At 35.8% G+C, this 25,209-nt stretch overlaps 1 protein-coding gene across 1 annotated transcript; it reads right to left on the reverse strand.

Moving 5' to 3' along the window:
* Positions 1 to 1,535: 1,535 nt before the first annotated feature.
* NUP37 (nucleoporin 37) lies at positions 1,536 to 23,670 on the reverse strand (the record flags this gene model as incomplete). Its single annotated transcript, XM_079542882.1, has 9 exons — positions 1,536 to 1,649; positions 2,537 to 2,630; positions 2,971 to 3,021; positions 3,521 to 3,702; positions 5,164 to 5,254; positions 15,798 to 15,892; positions 21,828 to 21,900; positions 22,850 to 22,974; positions 23,515 to 23,670. The coding sequence occupies 9 exons, from the start codon at positions 23,668 to 23,670 to the stop codon at positions 1,536 to 1,538; spliced, it is 981 nt and encodes a 326-aa protein (XP_079399008.1).
* Between the last annotated feature and the right edge of the window lie 1,539 nt (positions 23,671 to 25,209).

Genomic DNA, 25,209 nt, shown 5'->3' on the forward strand with positions numbered 1-25,209 from the left:
CATGCTAAATAGCTACATGCTTCTTGGGTCCATTTCCACTTTTATTCACTTCTCAATGCTACTTTGCTTGTTCTAAACTTTTGGTGCTTTCTCACAAAGAACTAAGATACCCAAAATGGCTTTATAAGGTTATCTGAATACTTACTTTTATTAATGAATGTTTTGGTTGTATTGTATGTGGTTGAGTGAATGACTTGGAAGAAAAGAAAGGGGCCAAAATGTTGCATGCAGCTGATTCTGACTGGACACCACAGTAACACCAAAATGTTTACCCATATTTAAATCTGTTGGATACCCTCAGACCAATTCTATCAGCTCTTCGTTTGTGGCATCCAAATGGTTTTTAAAATTTTTGGATTTTAAAATTTTCTTGCTTTCTGTTTAAGGATCATAAATATTGTTTTAATAACCACCTCTTTCAGAGAAAGCCTAGGAAAGTGAGCAATCTTTCAGATTTCACTATTTTTGACTACTCGATCCTTCTATCTACAGAAGCTGCTTAAATTTGAGACATGGAATAAAATTCCACCAAATCAGCAGAAGTTAAGTCTGTCAGAATTGCAGGTTTTGTTTCGCTAGCAAGGATTAAAAAAAAAATAAAATTAAAAAGAGGTCTTTCAGATCATTTGGAATTGTCCAATTATATAACAGTGCGTGGAGACAGAGGTATTACCAACTACACAAATGAAGTTCTTGATGTATGTTAATTATTGGCTTTTGCTTGTTTTGTAGCACACAGAAGAAGACGGCAATAACACATCTACCTTGTTTAGAAGATGGCAAACAAATTCAATTTAGAGTACATGTGACAACCCTAAAATGTTAAAAAGACCTTACAAATTATAACAGTATCAATTTAGTTACTGAATATTTTTTCTAAAATACATTTTACACTGATTAATATAAATCAATAATTAGAGTATCTTGGAATAGGTAGTAAATGGCTCTTAGTTTGCTGGCAACCCAAATAAATTTACAAACACATTTTTTGTAGAGTTCAATTTGATTTTTTATCTATAGGTATTAAAATTATTGTGATTACACCATCAGCTTCTTCAATGTGGTAACTTCTGTAATCAGCAAACACATTCACAGACAATATGACAGTACGTTACTGTATTTCTTTCTTAAAAGATAGCAGTGAATCAATCAGGAAAGTTAAGACAGAAACTGGTGTTCATGCTGTAGGCACTCTGTGAGAATCTCAAAGTATTTGTGCTGTGTTAACTGAGAGACAACTGAGATTGCTAGATACACAATCTCTTCAAATAAACAAAATCAAAGTTACCATTAAAAAAACAAATGCCACACCAAACACCACGTTGAAAAATGTATATATTTTAAGGGAAGTTAGACAGGGTCAGATTTATGGTATCTGATTTTATCATAGTTATTGCATTTGCAAGCTGAAAATGAAACACAAAAGGTTCTTATTTTGCTTTTTCTTATGTCCTGCAAATGAATAAATACCAATTCCTTTGCTATGAAAAATATGTCATACTGTGAAGTTCAATACTGAAAGCATATGGCAATTTTTACATTTCTGTTACCCAAAAGAAAATCTTATGGTCTCCTCCAACTGCACATAATGGAAGGGTCCTGTGCCATGTCAATCCAGATCCTACAGCTGCAGTACCAGTAAGAATGGGCTTAAAGAGAGAGAAAAAAAAAAAGAGAGTAGTATCAGTACAGCTTACCACGTACACCAAATATACCACGTTGCATGAACAAATGCAAATTTTTTTGCACATACAATACAACAAAAACAAATTCTCACTTATGTAATATTCCTTAAAACAAACAAACAAACAAACAAAAAACAGTTTAAATACATCAAAAATGAAACTGAAAAAACTGATTATTTTCTCACATGTTCCAGCAGTGGCTTACTGTATTTGAGTAAGATGCAGCAACATCTTTCATGATGAAATCTTTTAAATGAAATTACTTCCTTCTATTTAAGCGTAATCACAACTAACTATTTATGTTTGGAGATATCTTTTACTCTGCAAATGTATACTAACGTGAGCAAAACCAAAAGTACTCCTTGTACTTGACATGCACTGTCCTGATATATTCTTGTTAATAACATAGTTAATTCAAAGCTGAAAAATATGCAACGATCTGATTTTTGTATCTTTAGAAATAAAAATACTGAAAAAATCATTAAATAACGGGCTAAATGTGTGGGTTTTTTTTTTTCCATAGAATCATAGAATCACAAGGTTGGAAAGGACCTACAAGATCATCTATTCCAACCGGCCTCCCATTACCCTTGCTACCACAAGCCACTAAACCATAGCTTTTTTCTTCCTTTTTACATAAATGAGACATAGCAAGCAGCCTTTTAAGTAACAGGCTAAGTATTGTGTGAGATTTTTCTATAGCATGGATGAAATAATAAATAAAACAAATAGGCAAAGCAGCATTTCTGGATGGCTTTGGCTATTTTTCAGTTCTAGCTTTTAGCTACTTATTAGTTTGATTTGAAAGGGATAGATGCAATCCCATCCAAAAGCTGAATTCAAAAGTTTACCTGGGGATGTCCTAAGTGATGAACAAGCAGTTGAGTAGTCGCCTTTCCTGGATATCCAATGGTTGCAAACAGATTTTCATTCACTCGGGACCACCTATGAATAAAATGAATTACCTTTCAAATATCCCTATCAGAAGCACACATAAACTGGAGATATCTCACTTCCCATTAATTGTGTGAAGCCATCACTTATTCCACTGACACCAAGGAAATTCAGGGAAACGGCTTGTAAATTATTTACTATCAAAACCCCTGTGTGCATGTTATTGTGTAACAGAGAAAAAATCATGGTTGTTCACAAATTTCACAAAGCTTATAGACCAGGTCCCCCTAAAAAATAATTTAGGAGACAACTGTTCCCTAACTCACAACCACTTGATTATACAAAGATTTATATTAGAAAGAAAATCACACAATAGAGGCAACACTTATACCTGAAGAATCTGGCTCGATCAACGTGGACGGGTCTCTTATCCTGCGGATAACTAAAACAGACATTACACGTAAAAAACCTTTCTGCAAACTACAGATCATACCGTAAGTATCAAAACAATTATTTTAAACACCGAATGGGAAATATTGTCTACTCTTTCTGAAGAAGCTTACAGAAAACATGAGCTTCCCTGCAGCCTACATCTCAATTTGGAGTAGGAAAATCGATTAAATTAGTGACTTTATCATGTTTCAAAAGTTACATATTTATGACTTAGAATGACACGATAATAAACAAGCTTCACAAACAGGAGAGATGCTCTCTCTCAAATGGACAAAAAGAAACATCATGTTATTTTAACAGATAGAAGTAGGCATGAAAAAGTAAGGCAGGAAATGACCTGTACTTATTTTATAATCTCTGATGAATTTTTACTATTAATTGAATAGGTGATGCAATACATACTGCAATTAAATGCTATATTAGCAAAGTAGCCACATGACTTCATGTGCTGTTTAAGGAGCAAATACTCTCCTACACATAAAACATACCTGGAATGACTGATATCCCAGATTAGCCAATCACATCCAGCAACTGCTCCAATTCTGAGAGTATTCTTTAAACACCAGTCTGCTGACATCAGCGGTGTTTGTTCACACTCTAGGGAGAGAATGGCCTGGTGTGTAATTAGATCGTAGAATCGTATTGTTCCACTTTTCTCTGCTACCATCAGCTGGAAGAGGAAACAATAAAACCTTGTAAACTTAGCATGTAGAGAATCTTTTAAAGCTTTTCTACTCTAAAGCAAACCTACAATCTTTTCAAGGATACACCAATATTTGGACTTATGCACTTTTAATTGTACTCCAATCACACTGTTCATAGTGATTACATGATTTCATCTATATATACATATACACACATACGTATATGCATGTATGTTTTGGTGCTTAGCAGCACCAAAGAGTTCTCAGCAAGTCACTGTTTTGAGTACAAGGAACTGACTAACAGAGCTGTTCAGGAAACAATGATATTGATCAGTGTAACTGTAATATCTGCATTCACACTTACTGATTTTGTATACCAACACTGGCTAGTAGCAAACAACAGCAGACATTCAATTTTGATGCTACTTGAATCAACAGTTCTCCTAGTTTTCTTAGTAAGGACTATATATTGGTGAGAAGCATATGGAGAATTCAGATCATAGAATCACAGAATGATAGAATTGCTCAGGTTGGAAAAGATCTTGAAGATCACTGAGTCCAACCACAACCTAACCATACTACCCTAACAACCCTCTGCTAAATCACGTCCCCGAGCACCACATCCAAATGGTTTTTCAACACATCCAGGAATTGTGACTCAACTACCTCCCTGGGGAGCCTATTCCAGCACTTAACAACCCTTTCTGTAAAGAAGTTTTTCCTGATATCCAACCTAAACTTACCCTTGTGCAACTTGAGGCCATTTCCCCTCATTCTGTCACCAGTGATAAGACCCCAACCTTGTTCCCTGCTGTTATTTAACTAATTTGACACCTGATTTGACTGCTTTTTTTGATAGAAGTGTGCATTTTTGTGGTAATCTGAAAAACTGTGTGTAGCTACTTGAGGCAATTATTAACACAAAAGAAATAATAAATCCTAAATTGAAAGGACTAGAACATTAACAAAGCTGAACAATTTGGTATATATGAACAGACCAATCCTTATCTGGTACAATAAATGGGTAAGTACAAAATCATAATTTTTTATTTGATTTTTCAGCATGTTTCATGTATTCCAAGCAAGAAAAAAAAAACAAACACAAATCTCTTGGTAATTTCAAACAGATATTTGGCTTGCTTTACAGAAGTCTGTTATTGGTGAGTCTCGTTACCATGATTAATGGAAACTTTTCTCTGATAACTGTACGTTAACATGTAAACAGCAGAATAGTAATCAACAATAACTGATGTATGCAATCAAGAAAGAGCATTTCTGATGGGAAGAACGAGGGACTCAGAGTAAAAGAGAAGAATTAAGCATGACAGTTATTTACACTGACTTCACCTTAGTGGATTCTACCAATATCCAATTATACTGTGCACAGACTCCCCAAACTTAAGCCTTAGCATAGCATCAAAATTCATAGTTTAGAGTTTCTCCTGCTATTTTAAAGGTGGCAGTGATGAAGAGCTGCAAAGCACAACCTTAAAAGCTTCTTCAGGATGCCAGCAAACACTCATTCCAGGAGAACGTAAAACAAAATGGGCCTTCTCATTTCCTTCCAAATCCCAGACCCTAAAGAAAAAAAAAAGTAAAGAATTGAACTATGCATTAGACTGCTAGTACATTAAAATTTGTGCTTCAAAACATTTAACAAAAGAAGAGACCCAAAAGAAAAACAGTTTGTGCTTAGTCACTTCAGGAAGAAAAGAAACGATAGAAATGTAGAATGAAATGTGGAGATGCTTAATAATTGTGCATAAAAGTCAGTAAAAGCTGCCAGTGCTGAAGATAATGTATCTGAAAATGATGAACAGGACACACACACTCTGTATGAAAAGACAACATTCAAATAATTTGACAAACTTAGTTGTCTGGGCATGAAATCTAGATGTATTTTCTCTCTTTATTCATAATTCAATATTGCAGCCTTTGTACTATGGCACAATTAACAGACAGCACCACAAAGTGGGAAGATCACTGTTAGTCTAGCTGATGCAAGCAATCTAGAGTTAAGTACCAAGCAACTCAAATCATCCACGTTATCATGAAAAAGATAAGATGATGCACTGAAGTGTTTTGCTTATATAGTACATGCATTTTCACTTCTTTTCTGGTAGGATAATAATGAATAATGGAAATACAAGAAACTAAAAATGAAGCTAAAGAATTTGTGGCAGACGTACAATAGCCTACCAAGGGTCTTGGCAAGCTTTCAACAAATAAATCATGCATATCAGTTTAGTTTTTTTCTTCAGAACTATCTACAGTATGTATCAGGCATAAACATATAATATTAAGAAAAATAAAAACAGACAGCAGTAATATGGATTGACAGGGAAGTGTATGTTGAAACACCGAAGTTAGATTAGATGATGATTGGATTTTCTTTGGATACATTCCATAAGAGCGTTCACTGAGCCATGAAGCTACTGGGTTTATAAAATGTAACAAAACCAAAACAGAGACTCACAGCTACTGCTTAACTGCCTCTTTTCCTATTAAATCAGCATAAAGTAGTGTAAATCAATTTCAAGCACATGGCTGTACACCATTAAATGCATTTTCACATGCAAATACAGCCATCTATCCTTCCTCACTAACACACAGACCATCTAATTTTTAAGCACAGTGTCCTGCTCAGTCTTCACAGTAAGATGAGTTGCTGTGTACTATGACTGTTGATTCTAGAGGATTTTTGCTCACTTCCTCCAGACTTTTTCAGTTTATATCTCACCAGGGTGCTCAGAGCACTATATTTTCCAGATTACAAAAAAACTTACATAATACATCATAAGTCTAGACAAAATATATGGGAATAAAGTAAGTATGTTTAATGAATGGTGCTATTTTCTTATGCCAAACCACAACAGATCAAATATTTGTTTTCTCTGTAGAAAATACAGTTTCTAATCTTGAAGGATCAGTGTCCTTACAAAAAAAAAAGAAAAAGTCAAAACAAAAACCTGACAACTGTTTAAAAAAATGAAATATCTACTTGATTAGGTAATTTAGAAACATACAATACTTTCTTCTATTGCCAGAAATTTTGCCTTGTAGATTTGTCCAAGTCAAATCAACACTTTGTGTGTGTATTTACTGTGCAGGGAGAAAATTATGATATAACAGAAGATGGTGAATCATTTTGGCCAAAGGAGAATGCCATCATGCTTCCTTCCCTGAAGTGATTGAGGTTATTAAGTGCTAAGACAGAAATTTATGCTTTCTACCTCTTTAACTTTGTTATTTATAAAATGCTAAACTATTTTATTTCTTTTTGACTGAATGTTGAGATTGTTAGTAACAAACACTAGAGAAAGAAAGGAGAAAAAGATAAATGCCCCACATATATTTCCTTCTTTATATATTGATAAAAAAAATATGATATCATTTAGTTTTGGAAAGAAACAGACAGTACACATCCAAACAGATCCTTGACTGAATGCATGAAATCCATGTTGTTACGGAAAATTACAATTACAAATACATTTAATTAACACCTCGAAATATTTCCTAGTGACTAACACAAGTCACAAATGTGCAAAGATCAAAATGTTAGCCAAACTGAGTTTTCAGTTGCTTGGTAATAACCAAATCAGCTACAGATGCTATAAAAACCCTCCAGTTCTCTCCACATTCCTATCACATAAATCAATCTGTAAAGACTGAACCTCTTGGTTTACATTCAAACTCCATGAAACCTTACTAATATTACCTTTTTTTATACTAAAACAAACTACTGTCTACTCTTCATCAAATATTTTTATTTTTTGTACCTCTGCATTACATCATCCTCGTATTGATCCTACTCCCTCCATTGAGTATTACTGAACAGACTTATTGGGTTTGTGGGTTTGTTTGTTTGTTTTTAATAGTTAAAAAAAATCCAGAATATCTTAAAGAAGAAAAATCCGAATAACCATAGTTGAAATAAAGGCCAAAGCTGGAATAAAGGAAAGCCTCAAAAATTACCTACACATCTGCTCAGTAAATTAATTTATTTTTAAACAACTAAGAATTGAGAAATTATATTCTGTAGCATATGCAATTTTAAACTAATACAAAATTACTGATAGCTACACATGCCATTCAAGACAATTCTCGGAGCACTGGTATATTTCTCTTATCACTTACATTCTATGGGTAAACAGATGATAACTGTAGTTATCTCAAAGCATGGAGCTATTCAAACTACTTTGAAATGACACTATTTTATGTAGTATGAATTAATATAGATAACAGACAAGCTGCATATGTGTGGCAATTTTACCACAAAACACTTTTTTTTTTTTTTTAAAGAAAGTTAGGAAGGTATTCATCAGAGCATTAAAAACCTGCTTCGTGGCACTGAATATTACCCTTATTCTGTATTCTAATTTCCAAATACAGAATAATTCTAACTAGAGAGCAAAACCAAGTTTTAAGTGAATAAAAGTCATCATAAGGAATAGTATAAGAGCAAAAACATACTGTAACTTTAAGGCATTTCAAAAATCCCTAGAAGATGGAAGTTAAAAACAAAAAATACCCACCCAATTTCATTCAACATAAGGTTTCCTACCATCTCAGTCAACAAGGACGAACCATAGAATACCTAGTATCATTCAGTGACTCCTTGCCTCAAAGCTGTATCACCTATCCTTGAACTTAGTGATTACTTCCTGACCTACTCTTAAAAATGACCAACAAGAGGTTTTAATTATTTTTTATAACAGCTATCTCAGATATCCTTTGCTGAAGTTTCTTTGTATCTCCAGCAGACATATTCCATGTGTGAGCCAAGTCTTGTCACTACTGAATAGCCTACAGAACGAGGAAGAGATTGAGCAGTCCAACTTCCAGAGATCACACAAAAAAAGTAAAGAGAATTAAGTCATTCCTCATTGTGCAGCAGGAGTGAGAAGACCTTGGCAAAGGAAAATGGAAATGCAGAAACTGGCTAACACTATGGGGAATACAGCCAACGATGGCCTTGCCTCAAGTTTCTTGTCAGCTCTGTATGGTAGTGGTTACCAAAGATTTAAAGAAAATTCTGGGTAGGACATGAAAGAAGAGAAGGCTCAAGAGGAACCATAAATTTCCACTTGCAGTTTGTGAGACAAAGGTGTAACGGATAGCTTCAAGTAATTCATTTTGTCTTACTGATAAAGTTTCTATAAATGAAGTAATGCACTGCTCAACTAAGTGAATCTGTAGCAGAATTAGGTAGCAGAAAAACTTAGTAAATAGTGCCAAATATGCCACAAAAATGGTTGCACTGGGAGAAGAGGAAATTCATCTGCGTTGCTTAACACTAGTCTTCTAGGCAGAAGAACTGTCCTAACCACCTCCTTACTCAGCATACAAGGTCCTAGTAGGGCATTTCCTTCAATTATTTTTGATCTATGAAATAAATGTGTAAATAGTTTATCAGAAAGCCGACTCAGGTTCACGGTTTTCTTTCAGTGGCCAAAGGAGCCATCAATTATTAAAGAAGTAGATATTTGAATCTTTTAGATTCAAATTCAGCATTACAATCTGAAGTTTCTCTAGCTTCTTGTAATATTTACTTGGTTATACAAGCATTGATCAGTTTTTCCACTGGTAACTGTGGGATGGAATCCTGATTGCGCCCTGCAGTGTTGTGAGAAGTGTGAGAGCCATCTTGGACAACTGCTCTTCACTAACATGCATACTCAGATTAAGAGAAACTAAAACGTGCCAGTATTACTCCTGCAATACCTTTAGTTACCTGAAGCAAAAGCAGAGAGACTAAGCACTACCTTTGCATTAATATAAAACTTCAGTTGTATTTTTTTAACTAAAAAAAAAAAAATAATCAGCTGTTCTGATCAACATTTACTGAGCTGTAAATGTAGACCACCTAAAACTAACTGCTTCTGAGGGCTGACCATTACTGGAAATTCAACTATGATTTTGCCACTGAGTTTCTAGAACATAAAATAACTGCCAAACAAATCAAATGCAATGATTTATATTTAAAACAATTTATATGCTACACTACATTCTAGAACTGTGTAACTCTTAACATAAGTCATAACATGTCACACAGGAAATTACTACCATTTCATAAAATTTCTCTGAATATTTTTAAGACTTTGTAACTAAAGGCTTATTCACCCATACTTAAGATCAGACTGAAATAACATTCCAAACATTTGATTTGGAAAGTGATTTCTTTTCTTTTTTTATGCTGACTGGATACAATAGTAGGAGACTGGTTAATACTTGCATCGTGATTGGTAAGTACAACCAAAATTGTTGGTTAATAGTTGGCTCAGGACTGTAAAGTATAACAGAAATCATGAAAGACTTCAAATAGGGAACATACAGGGATACATACAAAAAGCATGCAAAGCAAAAGACTGAAGTGATAAAAATAATCCAAGACGTTCATTTATTTTCATCCATTATAATGCATAACTAGCTCGATAAATGTGATCAGCATACATCAAAAAAGATTAACGTTTCAGTACGACATTTATAATATGAGGGGACACTGGGGAACTCTGCCACAACAAATACATTAAGACAGAATAACATGGAATAGAATACTCTTTATTTTTTTGTCATCTATAACTGAGTTCACTAACAATAGGGAGATACAAATAACAATTTGGTGAAAGAATTGAGGATGGTAACTGACTGAAACAAGGTAAGAGAGGTACAACAAGCACTGACAACATATAAAAAAAAAAAATCACACGACAAAAAACAAAGAATTATCACTGTTTTTCCTGGCTACTGTCTAGTGAATTACCCATGCAATATATCTAAGACATAAGAGTACCACATAAACAAACACATTACAGGTCAAAACAAACAAACAAAAAACACAACAAAACACCAGAACCCAACACATAAAGAACCACAAGTTTTGTGATTCTATAGTTAATTTACTTTTCAGTGGTACCAAACCTTCCCTCATGTATGTCTATATGGAACTAAGTCTAACTTTCCAATCACAGAACATTCCATTAGAAGGGACCCACATGGATCACCGAGTCCAACTCCAGGCTCCACACAGGACCAGCCAAAATTCAAAGCATATTTCTGAGAGCGCTGTTTTTGAACTCCAGCAGGCATGGGGCTATGGTCCTTTCCATGAAAAGTGACCATGAGAAATTGCCATGCTGTCATTAAAGTCCTGATACCAACAGTAAATCTTTCTGTTGAGTGAGAAAGGAGTATGAGGCAGTTACCAATTACATTCAAGACCTATCTCTCTGCAGTCTGGTCTGGCAACTTAAAGTTTGTGTTCATTGTCAGGGTACAGATCAGATTAGTCATTTTTAACAGGATGATATTTGACGTGAAATAATTAAAGAAATATTAGAGAGTGTCAAGAACTACTAACCAACAGCTAAGTGGTGTCAAGCTCTTTGCGTTTCCCAAACATATCCTATGTACATTTTACAGGAGCTTTATTAAGTATCAGAAAAAAATGATTTGCCCGTATGAATCCCTGCAGAATGATAACTATGAAAATATTTTGAGATCCTACAGATATACTTTTCTTAAAATGGTGAACAGAGGGCTCTGCTCACCCAGTCCTTATTAGCAATGGGGAGATGTAGGTACTCCTACACTTAAAGCAGATGTTCAGTGTATAGCAGTGTACAATGCTTTCAAATTCTAAGGCATTAAATTCCCTGAACAAGTTACTATGAAAGATTTCTTTTCTTATTCCCTGAACAAGCTCTTATGACACCAAGAAATCAACAAGATTTAAAGGAAAATAATGAGATTACCAGGCACATGGCTTTCAAAAGAAATGTATTAAAAAAATGCAAATATAAGACATTTATTTACACATATTTACTTATTTTTACTTTAAGTGTGCTCAATGTTAAAACATTTGACTTACAAATTTGACATATAATTTTGCTTAATACTACATTAATAATTTAACAATAGTTATTTTAGATATTTTCTCTACTGGTGGTATTCAAATTAAAACTTTGCAGTCACACTTCAAAAATATTTTTTTTCTATTTTTAATGGAAGGGTAAAGCAATTATGAAATGCTTAAAAAAGTGAAAGAGGAAACTATCCTGCAAATTCTTCAATGTTAGTTTACATTCAATACAAGCAAAATTTGAAATTACACTATTTTGCCAAAAATATATCTTAACTACACCCTTGGGTATAGCTTCATACTTACTGGAATACAGCCATCCTTGGGACACAATCAAGAAGGTAACAAATAACATACAGAACTTGAGGTCTTAATTTTTCAAGCAAATCTGCATGTGTAATTTCTGCAGCTAAGGGAATTTTGATCTCTAATATAAATACAGTTGTGAGTACCCACAACATCGTGGGGGTTTATCAATCTTTCAAAGGTGTCTTCTGTCAGAGAAGAAGTATTTTCTAACGCTGGATTAGTTTTGAGATTGCCAGTATAGAGAAATGTGAGATGTTTAATTTTTTTTTTAACCTTGAGTTTACAAACAGACCCCCCTTCTGTTGTCTGAGTGCACTTCTATTCACAACCAGGTAGCATAGATGGCTACTGCAATTATTTGTATGCAACAGTATTTTCAGTACTGTTTCATAATCAGTTCTATTTTGCAGCTGGTCTTGTGTTGCAAGACCAACAAAATGACATAAAAGAAGCAACAAGAATCCCTGAATCACATGATAGCAATGTAAAGGTAAAAACCCTGAATGTAATACCACACCCTCTTTTCAACAGGATCTGACTTAAGCTGTCCAACAACACGAAGGAAAAAAAAAAATAAAAATCAAACCCAGCTACACGACATCATACTTGTAGTAGCTTGTGGCAAGATGGTTTAACAGATGAAAACTCATATCCACTACAAATTGTTAAACTTACTGCTGAGTTAAAACAAGGTAAAATTTAAATGAGTCCCTCTACATAATGTCCATTCTGAAATGTAGTGTTAATTATTTCAAGACACAAGTCTTTATTATTTCAAGTGGAACTCTGACAGAATAATACTGAAATACTTGAAACTTCATGTTCTTGTGCTAATTGTTCTAGTACTTCATTCCAAAGGTATGAACAGATGATGTATCCTGAGAAAAATTTCAGGGTAGAAACTAAACACAGACAGAAAAACTATTTGTCTTCTTACACTACTGCTGAAGCAGATTACACAGTAAGTAAGGAATGATATTGGTAAGTCTGAGGGAATGCATTTTCCATTAGTTTTGAAAGTGTAACCTTTAAATTCAATAAAAAAATGTCTTCATGCTCCACATGCATGAATGGAAAAAAATAAGAACTCAAGTATCCAGAAAAAAAAAATAAAAATCTTACATACTTCCCATGGCTTTTAACTATAGACTTTATGGCTTACTGCATAACTGCCTGTCAAGGTTACCAAGCTCAACTCCTGACAGTATATGTTAATTAAATCAGTCTATTTCCTTTTATACTTAGTATCAATTAGCCTATTGGTTTTAAAACAGTTCTCTGTCATACCAAGAACACTGATCATATCATAAAACAAACAAAACATGCCAAAACATTTTCAATTAGCTCTTCGCTGAATAAACCCAACACTAGTTTAGACTCACTGAAGAAATGAAGAATAGAGAATAAATCAAAACAAGCTAAGAATATAAAGTCATACACATTGCTACTATTCATTCCTAATGATTTTCTTAGAAATATGGACAGAAGAGCTCCTAAAAATCCACTCGCTGGTCTTAGTACTATTTCTGAATTCTCTAGGGGCATCTAAAACTCACAAGCCTTTTAGATTTTAAATTTGAGAACAGAGTAACTCAACTAAAGCTAACAGACCATGATTTATACCAGCTGATGATTTGCCCTTTACCAAATCTTGTACACAGAATAATCCTAGCAGCTATTGCCTTTTCTCTTAGCAGGTAGCTTCAGACACTTTTTTTTTTTTTTTTTTTTTTTTTTTTTTTAAAAGTTCAACTAATAAATGGCCTTTTTTCCCCCCTAAGTCTTAAATGGTTATTTCCATTGCAATCAATATCAATATGGCAATAACTTCACATAATCAGAGAAAAACTAAAATAGTTCCTTAATTGAGACAACTTCCGTTTTCTCACAGCTATAACAAGAAAAGTCAAAGATGATGATGCTTAAGCCTTTCACTATTGCAATGACTTGTTAAGCCTGCACAGCTGCCAACCTACTCTCTTGAAATCTGAGCTGAATTGCAGAGTAGCAGCATTACAGATTCACGAGCACCACCACAAATGCAGGATGAAGGAATGTTTCAACAAGGAAAAACTTGTACTACAAAACTTTATTTTTCAGAGTATTTAATCAGCTTTCCCTTGTCTTTCATTATTTGCAATTTGGAAATCAATGGGTTTGGAATAACTATAATCACTGTACTATAAGCTGCTTGTATCACTATACTAGTAGGACACTGCCCTTAGGTGACTTATTTGCAACACCCAGTAAGGCTAATAGGTTTGTGTATGTGGACAAGTTCACAGGGGTATACTGGTTTTAAATTTGACTTAGCTGATGACAGAATGGATGGACAAGAGTCTGCATGGTTCAGTGCTGAGCTATGCATGCCTTACATCTTCTGTTCAGACATTTTTATTCCTGTCCCAACAGGTGAAATTGACAGCACACAATCACAGAATAACACACGTTGGAAGACACCCACATAGATCATCAAGCCCAACTCCTGGCTCCACACAGGACAACCTCAAAATTAAACAGTACGCCTGAGAGTGATGTCCAAATGTTTCTTGAACGCTGGCAGCTTGATGCTGTGACCACCACCCTTGGGAGCCTGTTGTGGGACCATCATCTTCTGGTTAAGAACCTTCTCCCAGCTCCCAAAACTACCCCTCCCCTGACACAGCTCCATGCCTTTCCTTCAGGCCCTGTCGCTGTCACCAGAGAGCAGGGCTCAGCGCTGCCCCTCTGCTCCCTATGAGGAGCTGCAGGACACAATGAGGCCTCCCCTCCACCTCTCGTTCTCCAGCCTAAACAATCCAAGAGACCTCAGCTGCTCCTCATTTATCTTGCCCTCCTCCAAATAGCCCTCTCTAATAGTTATATGACATCCTCATATTGTGGTGCCCAAAACTTCATCCAGTGCTCCAGGTGAGGCTGCACAGTGCAGAGCAAGCCCTTCCCTCGCTTAGCTGGCAGTGCTGGGCCTGGGGCACCCCAGGATACGCTTGGACTTTTTGGCTGCTAGGACACACTGTTGGCTCGTGTTCAACTTGTTGTCAATCAGAAACCCCAGATTCATCTTCATGGGGCTGCTCTTCAGCCTCTCATCCCTATACCTAGGATTTCCCTATCCCAGCTACTAAGTTCAGCACTTGCTCTTGTTAAACTGCCCGTGGTTGGTGATTGCCCAGCCCTGCAATTCACCAACATTTCTCTGCAACTCCTCTCTACCAAGGGAGTCAACAGCTCCTTCCAATTTAGTATTATCTGCAAATATCATGTACACTAAGTCTTGCACTCAGATCACTTATGATAACATTAAATAGAACAAGTCCTAAAGTGGAGCCACACAAAACTGGCCACTTACTGTAACCCACAAAATGTAATGCCATTTACCTTAACCCTTCGAGTTTAATCCCTCAGCCAATTGTTCATCGACTGCATTACATTTTTGTGTAGCTGCATACTGGACATTTTGTCCAGAAAGATACTTTGAGAAGCAGTTGCCAAAGCTTTGCAGGAATCCAAAATGATTAGGGCAATCAGCTTCCCCTGGTAAGTTAGGTAGATAACTTTGTCATGAAAATGAGTTAAACAAAACTTTTCCCTTTGTGAACCTCATGCTGGCTGTGATTAATGACTGCACTGTCTTTTAGATGTTTTTCAATAACCCTCAAAATAATTTTCTCCATAATTCCAAGACAGAACAGTTTTCTCCTCATTCATTTATTAAGTTCAAAATACTGCTTTGAAAACAAACAAGTAAAAAAGAAACCAAAACACAAAAATCAAACAAAAACCCCCACAATGTAGTTAACAAGGCTAATTTTCCCCTTCAAAATAAAAGCTCAATGAAAATTATATGAGCGTAAAAAGCATGAAATAAAAAAAAAAATTAAGCAAGCATGTAAATACACACATAAAAAGCCAGTGCTACTATTTCAGTGACGTCTTGAACAAAATACATACCTGCAGGTGTGATCATCACTTACACTTGCAACTTCTTGACCTTCTTTTGGAGCAAACACCAGGTCATTAACATAATCGGAGTGGCCATCAAATGTCTGTCAATCAGAAAAAATAGACACATTTTTACCTTACAGCTGACTGTTCCATCAATCAACCATGCATTAAACAGACACACAATTCTAACAGGAAAATGTGTGAGTGTAAAATAAAGATATCACTGTACATGGAAGGTACAAAAATACTCATTAGAAGAACTGGAGATCTTTAAAAGCTCTTAGTCGTGCGTAATCACACTGTAGGTGGACAGATCTCTACTACTTAATTGTTAAGTTATTACAAAGATCAGCTTGATGCTCTCGTTTGACAGAGGTAAGTGAACTGCACCAGAACTGTTTTATCCTCCTTCAACCACTGAATTTTGAAGGCAGAAGATAACCTCAGATAGAAAGAGGAAAGTAAGCAAGAAGTAAACATACACATATATCTTGAAGAATTCTACTTGTAGATAAGTCTCATCTCTGAATGAGAGTTCCTAATACGAACTCCTGCAAGTAACAAGAGGTTTCTTTATCCTGAGGGAGCAATAAACCAATCATTTGTTCAGCATATTCCATTTCCCAAGCAATTAGCACAGAAAGAGCAGCTGGAAAAGGATCAAAGGATGAAAGGTAAAGGAATAAAAACATGAAAAAGTCTCAATAAAAGAACATGTAACAGAGGATAAAGCATGCTTATGGTTTTAAGAAAACCAAAAATGAAGAACACATGAAAAATAAGTAAGCCACACAACACTGTAGTAATTAATCACAATTTCTTTTAAACATTTGAGAGGAACAGACATAGTGCCTGGTACTCTTTGCTTTCTACTCTTGCGCTGAAGAATAAGGAAAACTGGGTATAGTGCAGTCTTACTGTAAAACTAATAGATCAGCCATTCTCAGATAATAGGATATGAGCATCCATGCTGTGAATGTAAACTGTCACACAAAACCAAACATTTACAGTTGTAGCAAAAAAAAAAAAAAAAAAAAAAAAAAAAAAAAAAAAAAAAAAGTAATTTCAAAGGGAACTATTGCTGTGTAATTGTTCCCAGATGAAATTCTTAATCATGTCATATTTATTTCAAAGTACCAAGAATTGTTTATCTTTAATGAAAACCAACGTAGCAATGTAACTTCTCTGAGTGAAAAGCAGAATGTCAGTTTCTACTAAAAGTTGGTAATTTTTTTTTTAAATATACCTCAAAGGGTTTTCAGCTTTTCAGTGTTTTCCCATAATACCAAGATGCCTTTTCCTTCTCCATTTTATTAATCATTTTGTGCTTATCTACAGACATCAGAAATCTTTTAAGTTTTACAGTATCTTTAAAACCTGTATTAAAGAACATACATACAGCAAGCAGTAAGCACGCAAGACTCATCACACCTAGGGATTAGTCAAAATTTGAAGTACATTCAAATTCATTCACATGGTTGCTCAGTATGAATAATTCATCTCTGGTCTCACTAAAAAAAACCTGTAGCTAATAAAGATCAGTTTGGTCAGCCTGAGGACTTACATATGCTTTCTCTCATTATGGTCTCGCTTACATTTGAGGTCAGCCTGTCCCATCCTCTTCACTCCCAATGAGTACATCAATAGGCATGGCTGCTTTTGTTTTACCCAGCAAAGTATCATAAAAAAAAGACAAAAATACCCACTACGTAATGGCATGATATGAAGAGGTTCCAAAGAAAAACAATGTCAAATGAAAACAATCATCTCTGCAGTTTTCTAAAGGGAAAATATACAGTCTCTTGTATGTGTTTGTTGTTCAGAATGAGCTACACAACTGATCCATAAAAAAAGAAAATTAATACATCTGTAAAGCATGCACAATAACTAAGCTCCCCCTCTAAAAAGTTATGAATGCCTCATCCATTTTCAGCAGTCAGCTTTTTTTTTTTCCCCCAATAGGTCATAAATTTTATAAAACCTTGTGGATTTTATAAGAATACATCCTTAGATGATGCTAAACTATTTAGACAGATATGCAAGTCGTCTAAAAATTTCAGCATTCCAAATTCAAATACTCCTACCTCGTTTTACATCCACAGTTCTGATGAAATATGCTTTTTATTAAACAAAATTTGAAGCAGAAGGAAGCCACAATTCATTTCCAAATGAAAACCTCAGAACAAGAAAAGATTTCACAAAGATCCATCAGTCGTATTTTACCTTTTGTTTGTTGTTCTGGGACTGACCCAACCCATAAATTTTGGATTAGTAGTGTTGACAAAGTAATGGAAAATTCAGTATGCCTGAAGTTCTTTGTTGTTAATTACATCAAGACAGTTTTTCCACTGGGCAAAAAGAGTAAGATTACCCTGTCTATCCCTCCAGAAGCAACACATACTAATTGTTTACTATAGAAGAAAAATCACAGAATCACAGAATTGTAGGGGTTGGAAGGGACCTCCAGAGATCATCGAGTCCAACCCCCCTGCCAAAGCAGGTTCCCTACACCAGGTCGCACAGGTAGGCATCCAGGCAGGTCTTGAACATCTCCAGAGAAGGAGACTCCACCACCTCCCTGGGCAGCCTGTTCCAGTGCTCTGTCACCCTCATTGTAAAGAAGCTCTTGCGCATGTTTGTGCGGAACTTCCTATGCTGCAGTTTCCAGCCGTTTCCCTTGTCCTGTCTCCACTCACCACTGAAAACAGTCTGGCCTCGCCATTCTGCCCCCCACACCTTAGATATTTATAGACCTGGATCAGGTCCCCTCTCAGTCTTCTCTTCCCAAGGCTGAACAGACCCAGTTCACTCAGCCTTTCCTCATAGGAGAGATGCTCCAGGCCCTTCACCATCTTTGTGGCCCTCCGCTGGACTCTTTCCAAGAGATCCCTGTCTTTTTTGTACTGGGGAGCCCAGAACTGGACGCAGTACTCCAGATGAGGCCTTACCAGGGCAGAGTAGAGGGGGAGGATCACCTCCCTCGACCTGCTGGACACGCTCTTTTTAATGCACCCCAGTAAGCCATTGGCCTTTTTGGCTACAAGGGCACACTGCTGGCTCATGGCCAACCTGTCATCCACCAGGACACCCAGGTCCCTTTCCGCAGAGCTCCCCTCCAGCAGCTCATCCCCCAACCTGTACTGGTGCATGGAATTATTCCTCCCCAGATGCAAGACTCTACACTTGCTTAAATTGTTCAGAGATTACATTTTGACTGCAACCATATAATTTCTTCAGCTTTCGCGCACATTCTATACCTGTCTTGAAAATCTCTTGTGCAAAGTGTGCATCGTACAACAGCTCAAAGTCTTGCATGTATTCATATAGCACACAACCTCAGGCTTATGAAACAGCTTTCCTGAAGTTTCAATTGACTAACACTAAGAAATAACTGAATCAAACTATTTAGAATTAACTCAGCACAGCTCACAGAATATTTGTGAACATCTGAAATTTGAGAATACTGTACATAGGGATTTAGGGGTTACTTCTTAAAGTGAAGTATACAGTTCAGTGGTCATCCAGGTTAAACAAATAAATATGATTATCCAGAGAAAGTATTTTCCCCAGTTTTTAATCAATCAAATAAAAAGGAAAAAAAAAAAAAGAACCAACAGGACATACTCTCATTTTTACCAATACAAACACACTACAATGAATTTTTCACTAAGGAGATCCTAACTGTTTAGGTAAGGACCTACATTTTTAGTTGTTTGCTAATTTCTTTAAACATTAGATCAAGCCTGATTCAGTAACAGCACAGATTTTTACTTCTTCAGCCTTAGACTAAAAGCTTCACTGAGGAAGTACTAAGTTCAAGTGATGAAATTGTCATAAACAGAACTAATAGCTTTATTGCTAAATTCTAGTCAACAGAATTTATTTGTATTGCGTAAGCCCCAAAAGGTCTCAAGTATTATGTTGTGTCAAAACAATAATAATAATAATAAAATATATCAAACTTTATGATCCCTCTGTCTGTATTGGACTCTGGAGTAGCTTATTTTTATCAACTGGAGTTCAGTTAAATTACTAAGACTGTTTTCTTTTGGGTAAAAATAAGCCCTATAATTCTAGAATTTATAGGTGGGGTCTTTTGGTCTTTATATTATATTTTCATACCAAACTCCCATTGTATTAACACATTCTCTGTGTTCTTGACACTCACTATGCCATAAAAAATATTCTGATGTGTGAGGGAATGGACATTTTTTTGCAGTAAAAACTTGTAAATGTAAGTTGTGCTGTCTATATTACAAGGAAGTCCTAAAGATGAGAGATTCTGAAATAATCTTTTTGTATAACAAATAATTGTTGCCTTAATAAAAATGTAAGCGTGGCATTTTGATTTATTTGTAGGCACCTAGTCAAAGCTACTGTGCAACAAATTCCCCTAAATCAGAAGAGCATGTTTTAAAGTTTCATTTGTGTTGGTCAGCCACCAGAAAAAAAAGTCTTGTCAGAATTAGGAAAACTGTAACCCATCACAGAAATTCTATTCTGAAAAAAAACCACCCAGTATTCATCAGACTGTGCTACTGAGTCATATTCTTTGCTTCTCTGGTCTTAACATTGACAGTAAGCTTCAAAACAATTGTGTCAAGCATATTCAAAATAATTATTTTAGAAGTGTGCTGTTTATAATTTCATTCTAATCAGTAATGAATAGCTTAATAGAATTCTTCTTTAGAATAAACTTGCTTCTTTGAACTTGTAGTTTAGAAGCTTAAACTAATGAATTACCAAGTGTGCGTTTATGTGAAGATTACTGATTATTTCTCTGGAAGCAATGTGTTCCTACTCAGCAAAACAGCATATCCCACTAAGAATTCCTAGTGTTGGCTTGGGTTAGACTGTTGCAAACTAAAAGCTAGTAGAGTCATGAAGTCTGGTCTAGAAGATCCTTTTGCTAAAGACCAGATAATACACAATGACCAAGCTGAATGATATTCAACATTCAGAGCCCTGCAGAGAAGGATTCAGAGGTTCGGGTGAATGAAAAGCTGGACATGAGCCAGCAGTGTGCGTTTGCAGCCTGAAAGGCCAGAACTGTGTCCTCAGTTGCATCAGAAGAGGGGTGGCCAACAGGGCAAGTGAGGTGGTCATCTACCTTTTCTCTGTCCTCATGAAGCCCCATGTGGCATCCCCAGCATGTGAGAGACATGGAGCTGTTGGAGAGGGTCCAGAGAAGGGCCACAAAGATGATAAGAGAGCTGGAGCACTGTTCCTCCCAAGAAAGGCTGCAGGAGTTGGCTTGTTCAGCGTGCAGAAGTTTAGGTTTCAGGGAGTTCTCATTGCAGCCTTCCAGTATTTAAAGGGAATTTATAAACAAGATGCAGAATGACTCTACACACACTTGATAGCAATAGGACAAGGGACAATGGCTTTACACTAAAAGAGGGAAGATTTAGGGTCGATGTTAAGGTGAAATTCTTCACTCATGTTTCAAGTGCAGAACTTTGAAGTAGACATACAAGTGATATAGGAGTCACTCAGTCATCCATGTCTATGCGAATAAGAGAAATCTCAGTATCTAGATCTGACATCTCTTACTAACTGATTTAAGAACATGAAGTGAAAATATATCTGAAGTAGACATTTATTTTAGTTAAAGTAAATGATGGTCCACACGCATGTTTCACGAGGTGTCTGCAGTTATGTACTTAATTCAGTATTCTTAAAGTTTTCTACTGTATTAAATGGTATCATTACAACTTTCCAGTTCCCAATAAAAGAGAGAGATCAGTAAAGTCACTTTCCGTAATAGAGGAGTCCAACAACCAAAACACTGTAATACTTTACAGGTCTGTATGTAAAGGAACCTTTTCTAACACAGTACTTGAAATTCACCTGTACAATATTCTGATCACAAATATATTTTGGACTAAACATAGGCCCCTTAAAGATGATGCATCTGCCACAGTGTAGTGCTCTACTTCACAGAGGACATTAAACAAAGTGAGGCAGAAGGACAATTACAGCTTAGACTCCACTAGAGAGTAAATAAATATTTTAAATGAACCGAGTTGCCCTTACCTTATATTCATTCTTGTCCTGCAGGTCTGAAGTAAATAGTCTTAACTTCCTATCAGAAGCCGCTGTACAAAACCTACACCCAACAGACAAAAAAAAAAAAGCCCTTAGGTCAATCAACAGCCCAATAGTTGACTTCGAACAAGCAAAGGTTTCACTCCAGCTTAAACCTGTAAAACAACATGCAAAAGGAAATTCGGAGAGCTTTAATTGGAACTTACCTGTAAAAAAGACAGCATATCAAGTACAAAAAATATTTTCTTATTGCAAAGAAATGCAAAATATTTACAAATCTAAGTCTGAATCAACTGTGAATTACCTGAAATCTCTCTTATAATTTCCTCCAAGCTAAGTTTCAATGTCAATTAAGGGGCTGATGGTAAAAAATGAAAACTTATTACCAGTGTTTTAAATATTTAAGCATTAAATTATTAACCAGTTTCCAACTTATTTTAAACAAAAGATTGTAAAAACATGCAGCACCAGGCCATCATCATAGTTTCAAAAAGACTTACAAGCTACTGAGAACTTCTTCGATCTTGTTGAGCGTGTATATAATCAGCCATCTTTCTAGACTTATGGCATGCCAAGTCTCACAAACAGCATCTGACTTATGCCTAAACACAGTTCCATAGAGAATACTACATGTAATTTTATAATGTAGGCCATCATAATAATGTCATTCTTACAAGGTATTCTTAAAATTCCTTCTTCAAAGACATACAACAAAAGGACAAACTACATTTTAGGTCCATTAGGTTGATGAATAAGGAAAAAATTGTACTATTTACCAATGATCCACTGAAGGGACAGAAGGGCAAGTTGCTCAGGAAAGGAGCTCCCAAAGCAGAACATATCAAGGATAAGTAAGAATGAAACTACTGTTCTAATGATGTTCAGAGACTTTGCTAGCAATTTCTTCAGAGTAAGATTTCACTCATACACTTTTAACTTAGTTCAATATTAAGGAGTTAGAGAAAACAGATAAGTGACAAAGATTTGCTGTAGTCAATTATTCTACATACTTTATCCGGGGAGGTAAAGCATCAAGTCTAGTTTCCGGACTCCATGCTATGGCATCAACTCGGATTCCATGATGAAATGTTCTTAGCGTCTTATACTGAATGCCCTCCACTTCTGCATCCTCTTCCTATAGAAATACAACAGTTAGCTAATCCAGAGTAACATCTTCAAACAATTTTAATTTACATGAAACAGAAAGGCTTTCAAAGTTTGATGTACCTGCTGCAATAAGGAATTTTACTAGAAATACATGAAAAATCCATACAGTGATGGCAGTCTCAAGTCAGAGTCCAATACTGAGCACACAAATCAGAGATTTGTGCTACAAATATGAAGTTACTGCTTAAGATCCCAGATAGTATCACTTGCAAATGTTGGCAACTGCTAAAACTAGGATGTCTTTCAGAAGAGCACTCCTGCTTTAATTGCAGTCTATTTAGAAAGCATACCAGCAGGACAGTATTTTATACTAATTTGTATGCCTTGGGAAATATCCCAGATTCATTAATATAGTAATTAATTAATCTAGTAAACAAGTGCAGTACTTCCTGGTAAAAAAAAAAAAAATAATAAAAAAAAGCAATTTTAGTCAGCTCTGGACTTTACCAGCAGAAATGCCAGCAGAGTTTCAGAAAGAAATTAATAAAACCAACAAACACAAACCAACCTGAAATCTGCATGTTCCAACAACCACATAATTGTTGCCACCATATGCAATGAGAGAGCATGCATCTCCACTATCAAATGGATTGAATTTTATCACATGCACATAATCTTCACAGTCCACAGTGTAAGCAGCATTTCTAAGAGAATCTTGCTTCATTTTCAGGGAACTGTATCAAGCTATCACAGAAGTGATGTCTTTTCCAGGATGAAGTCTACATTCCTATATAGAAAGTATTAAAGAACATGTATTACACATTCACATAAGAAAAAAGGCATTTGTGGCACAGCAAATCAAAATTTCCTATAATGCTGCATTAATGGACACAAAAGGTCAAATTAAGCTCACTACTTACAAATTTAGCACATAATTACAACTATCAAGGAATTAATTAAACCAATTAACCTAAATGACTAGCATACATTTAAAAGCACTCCTAGAGACTTAATCAATAACTAGATTTTGTGCTATTGGTGGCAGCCTAAAACCTAGATTAACTATACAAACTAGAAAAGTCCCATTCAGAATGCTTAAGTTTTCAACCAAATTATGTATCATTATATATCAACATTGTATCATGTAACATTGTTGATACAATTATGTATCAACAAAAAATTATGTATTGTTACCTTCATATTCTCTACTCTGTTGTACCACTTCTAAAGGACAGTGGGTATCTAATTAAAAGCAGAATTAAGGCTGAAAAACTGCAAATGAGAACACTATCCTGTAGAATACTTAAGCGTGGTTTCATGACTGAAGTCAACTCATCTGCAACCTATCTACAGAGCCCCTAGACCTCTGTATTTGAACAAAAGTAGTTAGCTTTCATCTGGAACTAAAGTATATCTCAGAATTAGTGCTTTACTGTATTCAAGTGCTTTTCAAGACAATCAGGCTTCTGTGCTGGCACCAAAACAGCTTAGATACACAACTGATTCTGGAACCATCCCCCTTAATCCCAATAGAGATTTTATATTAACTTATACCTTTTGGAAAAACACATATTTTTTTTTTCTGCATGCAACATGGAAAAATAGCTTTAAATTTCTTGATGTATTTTGCTATGTTAATGACCTGATGGTCTCAGAATCCAAGTCAGAACATTTTGCTTGGGTGCTACCACGGTTTGTGGACACCACAGAGACAAAGTGGCTCCTTATATCTGCAATGTTTGTTTATTAATTAGCATGATATGCTACCCCATTAATTTATATACTTCAGCCACAGAATCACAGAATGTCAGGGATTGGAAAGGATCTCAAAAGATAATCTAGTCTAATCCCCCTGCTTGAGCAGGAACACCTAGATTAGATCACAACTTGCAGAGAGATGCTCTTAAGACCAAGCACAACTTTTAACCCAACCTGTAATAATCTTCCTTAAAGCCTTCCCAACAACATAAAATAATAGAATGGCATGAGTTGGAAGGGGCATTTAAGGGCCATCTAGTTAAACTCTCCTGCAATGAACAGGGACACCCACAGCTACACCAGGGTGCTCAGAGCCCTTCCAGCCTCACCTGGAGCATCTTCAAGGATGGGGCATCTACACCAGTGCCTCACCGCTCGTGCTGTAAAAAACTTCATCCAACCTAGGTCTCCTCTCTTTTAGTCTGAAACCATTTCCCCTTGCCCTGTCACAACAGACCCTGCTAATGAGTCCATCCCCTTTTCCTACAGCCCCCTCCAAATAGAG

This window comes from Tetrao urogallus (assembly GCF_951394365.1).
Source record: "Tetrao urogallus genome assembly, chromosome: 1".
NCBI lineage: Eukaryota > Metazoa > Chordata > Aves > Galliformes > Phasianidae > Tetrao > Tetrao urogallus.